At 68.7% G+C, this 5,026-nt stretch overlaps 1 protein-coding gene across 1 annotated transcript in view; it reads left to right on the forward strand.

Annotated features, from left to right (window-relative positions):
- LOC119103145 (uncharacterized) overlaps positions 1-5,026 on the forward strand; it is a 24,918-nt gene that overhangs the window by 7,926 nt on the left and 11,966 nt on the right. The window contains exons 4-9 of the mRNA XM_037226596.1: positions 91-180; positions 685-843; positions 1,526-1,671; positions 2,242-2,347; positions 2,451-2,543; positions 2,977-3,134. Coding sequence (XP_037082491.1) covers positions 91-180; positions 685-843; positions 1,526-1,671; positions 2,242-2,347; positions 2,451-2,543; positions 2,977-3,134 — 752 coding nt within the window. The remainder of the gene's footprint in view (positions 1-90; positions 181-684; positions 844-1,525; positions 1,672-2,241; positions 2,348-2,450; positions 2,544-2,976; positions 3,135-5,026) is intronic.

Genomic DNA, 5,026 nt, shown 5'->3' on the forward strand with positions numbered 1-5,026 from the left:
CGCCGTCCGTACCGCCGCCGGTCACCACCGGCCTCGGTGGCCACACCAGCCCTGGCCGGCTGCCGACCCTGCGCCTGGCTCGGCCGGCAGGCGGGCGGCATCGTGGACGCGTTCGTGGTGCACGTGTCGGCCCAGACGGGGGACGTGTTCGTGCAGCTGGACACGGCCGACGCGCACGAGGTGTGCGAGCGCGTGGCGGCGGCCGGCGAGGCGGCGTCCGCGGCGCCGGCGGCGCCCGTCCCGGCGGCGCCCGGCACGCTGCTGCTGGCCCGCTACTCGGACGGCAGCTGGTACCGGGCGTGCGTGCAGGCGCCGCCCCAGCAGGACACGGTGAGACGGACGCGGGGTGGGCTCATGCTTCCGGGGTGAGGGGAGAGGGGAGGAGCGCCGCCCCGGGAGGAGGTCACGGGAGGGCCGGACGTCGCCCCTGTGGGAGGTGGTGAGAGGTACAGGGTATCGGAGCGATATGGCGGTACCGGCGCTGCATTGATTCCGTAGCAGTTACCACCTTTGTGTTAGACCAACATTGCATGGCGGCCCTTCATCGCCACAGAGGGTGCCTGTCCCCCCCCCCCGTGCCTCTTTGTGAGTCCCTAACCGCCACGCGTGCCGGTCTGGCCAACGGGCTACCGCACCTCGTCTCACGTACCGTGGCACGGCCCCTGACGGCGGTGCCCGCCTCAGGCGTCTGTCCTGTTCGTGGACTACGGCAAACGTCGGTGGTGCCGCTCTCGGAGCTGCGCGCGCTGCCGGCCCACGCTGCGACACCCGGCCCAGGCGCTGACCGTCCGGCTGAGCGGCGTCCAGATGACCGACGGCGCTGCGCTCCGGCTCACGGAGATGGTACGGCGCCCCGGCGGCTGGGTGCGGTGCGGTGTGGTGCGCGCCGCCGGCGGCTGGTACGGTGTGGTGCGGCGCTGCCCGCCGCTGGTGCAGTGTGGTGCGGCGCCGCCCGCCGCTGGGTACGTGTGGTGCGGCGCGCCCGCCGCTGGTGCGGTGTGGTGCGGCGCCGCCCGCCGCTGGTACACTGTGGTGCGGCGCCGCCCGCCGCTGGTACGGTGTGCTGCAGCGGTGAAAGAGGCGACGTGGGCCGTCCCGCGGACAGCGTGTCAGTGCTTCGTGCAGGAGCGAGCCTCCAGCCGCGGAGTGCGCTGTATGAGGCTGTGTTTGGTGCAGTGGCGTCACATCGCCTTTGGCCTTTTGGTAGCAGTAAGAGAAGTGCGTGGAAACGACGGTCCAGTGTCCAATAACGGCGATGTGTGTAGTTGCACTTCACAGCACAATGGGCAATGGTCCGACCTTGAGGTGAGGGTTTGTTTGTTTTTGCTGGCGGGCATATTTGTGCTGTCAATCATCAGCGGAAAACAGCGACTAGTGAACCCAGCCGTCGATGTACATGAGCGTACCTGTATGACGTTACATCAAGCACACAGGCAGTGTCACAGGCGTGTCGCGGCAGCGTACAGTGACCCCACGTTAATGGGTGGCGTGCCGTGTGACCTGACGTCGGTGTGTGCTGTGCCAGGTGCCGAGGGACGGCACACGGGTGGTGCTCCGCGTGACCTCCAATCCGGCCGCCGGCGTCCCCGAGGTTGAGGCGTATAAGAGGCTGGAGAACAACGAGCTGGTCTCCATCAACGCCACGCTCGCCGTCGAGGCGCACATGTCCAGGTGAGGCTCGCTGGCCCCGGCCGGTGGCGCGGCGCCTCCTCTGATGAGGCGCCCTGCCTGGCGCCGCCAGCACACTGCCGGTTTGGGTGCGTGGGCGGGGCCGCCCGCTCTGCCGCCCCTCGGCGCTCCCCCTGGTGCGCCAGGCTGGCGTGGTGTCAGACTTATGCCACACAGCGATTACGTCAGGCGGCCCTTTGGTGGAGCTGCGTTGGACTTGGTGCCGGGAGGCCTGGCTCGGAGCCAGCGCAGCAACGCTCCACTACCGTTCAGCTGTCGAGTCGAAAACCCCTCTGCAATGACGTCGTCAGGCTTGCGTAGTGACGGCTGGAGGGGTAAACTGACAGATGGCCGTCTATAGAATGCGGCAAACCACTCTGCCAGTGGCGTCAGGCTTGCGTAGTGACGGGTGGAGGGGGTAAACTGTCAGATGGCCGTGTATAGAATGCGGCGGAAGGGGCTTTAAGTCCGCCAGGCCGATTGTTTCACAATTGGACGTGTAGCCCCCGCCACCTTCTTTCGCACGCACTCCTCGTGTCGACCTCAGCGGTCCCGGCCGGTGCCCTCCCACAGCCGGGCGGACCGCGTCTCCCGACAGTCTTCCACGGCTTCGGGGCGGCGGCGGCGCCGTCCGTCTCTCGCCAGTCCTCGACGGCTCGCTGCCGGCGGGCGGCTCCTGGCGCGGCTCCCCCAGCCCCACGGAGCAGCTGCTGCGGCTGGCCTCGCCCCGGCCGCCGCCCGACGCCCAACCCGCGGCCGACGCCGCGCTCGGCCGGCTTCAGCTGCAGCCCGTCGAGCAATACCGCGTACAGCGCGACGGTGACGGCTACCTCGACGTCACCGTCTCCTTCTGCTCCAGTCCCTGGAACATATACGTGGGTGCCCGGACGGCGCTGGGGTGCGTGTGCCGGACGGGCGGATTGCGCGCAGTGCGCAGTTCTTGTTGTATGCTTGCCGGGACTGTGGAAAGCTCGTCCTGGAAGGCTCGCCCTGCTGTGGTCGTTGGTTATGTAAGGTGTGTTTCGCCCACGAACGTTGAAATGTCTACGTGGCTTTCCGCTGCAGCGTAAAAACCTCATCCTAAATGTCAGGCTACAACTAATAAAATGTCTCCTGCATACCGTTGACGTGTTCCACGTATCGCATGTTGGGTGCGAATAATAGGGTACGGCTGCTAGTGTGTGCTCCAGAGGTACACCAAGCTTGTTGCCCGTTGTGTGTGCCGTTGCCGCAATCGGCACACGGAGCTAGCTGGTGCGTCGGCCGTCGCGCGGCGGCGGCCGCTGACCGGCCGTCGTCGGCCCGCAGGTTCAGCCTTACCTGGAGGGCGGCAAGCTGCGTGCCCTCATGCACGCCATGCAGGAGCACTACAGCCAGCCGGTGAACGTGCAGCCGCTGCGGCCGGACGCTGTGGCCGGCGGCCAGTTCTGCGCCGTCAAAAACCCGGAGGACGAGCTGTGGTACAGGTGCGTGGTGGCCGGCGGCTCAGGGGAGCGGGCCCGGGCTGGGCGCCAGTCAGCGGCTGTGGTACAGGTGCGTGGTGGCCGGCGGCTCGGGGGAGCGGGCCCGGGCCAGGCGCCAGTCAGCGGCTGTGGTACAGGTGTGTGGTGGCTGGCAGCTCGGGGGAGCGGGCCCGGGCCAGGCGCCAGTCAGCGGCTGTGGTACAGGTGTGAGGTGGCCGGCGGCTCTGGGGAGCGGCCCGGGCCAGGCGCCAGTCAGCGGTTGTGGTACAGGTGTGTGGTGGCTGGCAGCTCGGGGGAGCGGGCCCGGGCCAGGCGCCAGTCAGCGGCGAGCACTCGGGAAGGCGGCGCTCGAGCCCGGCGACGCGGGTCACGAGCGACATGGCTCGGCACTTTAGATGCGACGGTCGGCGCCGGCCTCATGTGACTTGGCTCGACGGCGACTCGATTGCGGCGACTCGGAGAACCGCACATTGATGGTGATAGCTCAGGGGGTCGCTACTGCTGATTGCGCGATGCTGCGGGGACGCGGGTGCCTCCGCAGTCTAAATAGGCTGGATTTGCTGCCTGTGCGGTGGTTTCTGGCAACGCCTGGGCACAAAAGCCCGCCAGCGTAGGCAATTTTGTGGTGGCTGATCTGCCGTCCGTCAGCGTCGGTCGACGATCGCGGGCGGCTGACCAGCAGGAACCATGGCCGGTAAAGGCCACACCCGACACCGCTGACGCCACAACAGTCGGCCGCAAAGGTCGCTCGCCGTCCGTGCGCTCTGCCGTGGCCGGCCCTAGTAAACACATTCTCAGCTGTAGCGACGTCGGGCCGGAGCTGGGCTCCAGCGCTGGGGCGCACACGGAGCGGGCTTGCGGCGTCCGCTCGCGGTGGCTGGCTGCCGGGGGGCGGGTCTCGAGGTGTGCCGATGGGTGGAGCGTGACTCGTCAGCCGGGGGGGGGGATGGTAGGCGGTGCCGCGTTGGATGGCTGGCTGCCGGGAGCGGGGTCTCGAGGTGGCCGATGGGTGGAGCGTGACTCGTCAGGCCGGGGGGGATGGTAGGCGGTGCCGCGTTGGATGGCTGGCTGCCGGGGGCGGGTCTCGAGGTGTGCCGATGGGTGGAGCGTGACTCGTCAGCGGGGGGGATGGTAGGCGGTGCCGCGTTGGATGGCTGGCTGCCGGGGGGGGTCTCGAGATGTGCCGATGGATGGAGCGTGACCGGGGGCAGTGGTAGGCGGTGCCGTGTTGGATGGCTGGCTGCCGGTGGCGGGTGTGCGGATGGATAGAGCGTGGCCGGGGGCAGTGGTAGGCGGTGCCGCGTCAGATGGCTGGCTGCCGTTGGCGGGTCTCGAGATGTGCCGATGGATGGAGCGTGGCCCGGGGGCAGTAGTAGGCGGTGCCGCGTCAGATGGCTGGCTGCCGTTGGCGGGTCTCGAGATGTGCCGATGGATGGAGCGTGGCCCGGGGGCAGTAGTAGGCGGTGCCGCGTCAGATGGCTGGCTGCCGGTGGTGGGTCTCGAGATGTGCCGATGGGTGGAGCGTGGCCCGGGGGCAGTGGTAGACGGTTGTCGTGTGGATGCTGGCTGCCGGTTGGCGGGTCTCGAGATGTGCCGATGGGTGGAGCGCTACCCGTCAGGCGGGGGCAGTGGTAGGTGGTGCCGCGTCAGATGGCTGGCTGCCGTGTGGCGGGTGGGGTGGTGCCGATGGATGGGCGTGACCGGGGGCAGTGGTAGGCGGTGCCGCGTCAGATGGCTGGCTGCCGGTGGCGGGTCTCGAGAGTGCCGATGGATGGAGCGTGACCGGGGGCAGTGGTAGGCGGTGCGCGTCAGATGGCTGGCTGCCGGGGCGGGTCTCGAGATGTGCCGATGGGTGTGGAGCGCGAACCCGCAGGCCGGGGGCAGTGGTAGGTGGT

Source organism: Pollicipes pollicipes, unplaced genomic scaffold (genome assembly GCF_011947565.3).
Source record: "Pollicipes pollicipes isolate AB1234 unplaced genomic scaffold, Ppol_2.1 Scaffold_5724;HRSCAF=6776_pilon_pilon_pilon, whole genome shotgun sequence".
Taxonomy (NCBI): Eukaryota; Metazoa; Arthropoda; class Thecostraca; order Pollicipedomorpha; family Pollicipedidae; genus Pollicipes; species Pollicipes pollicipes.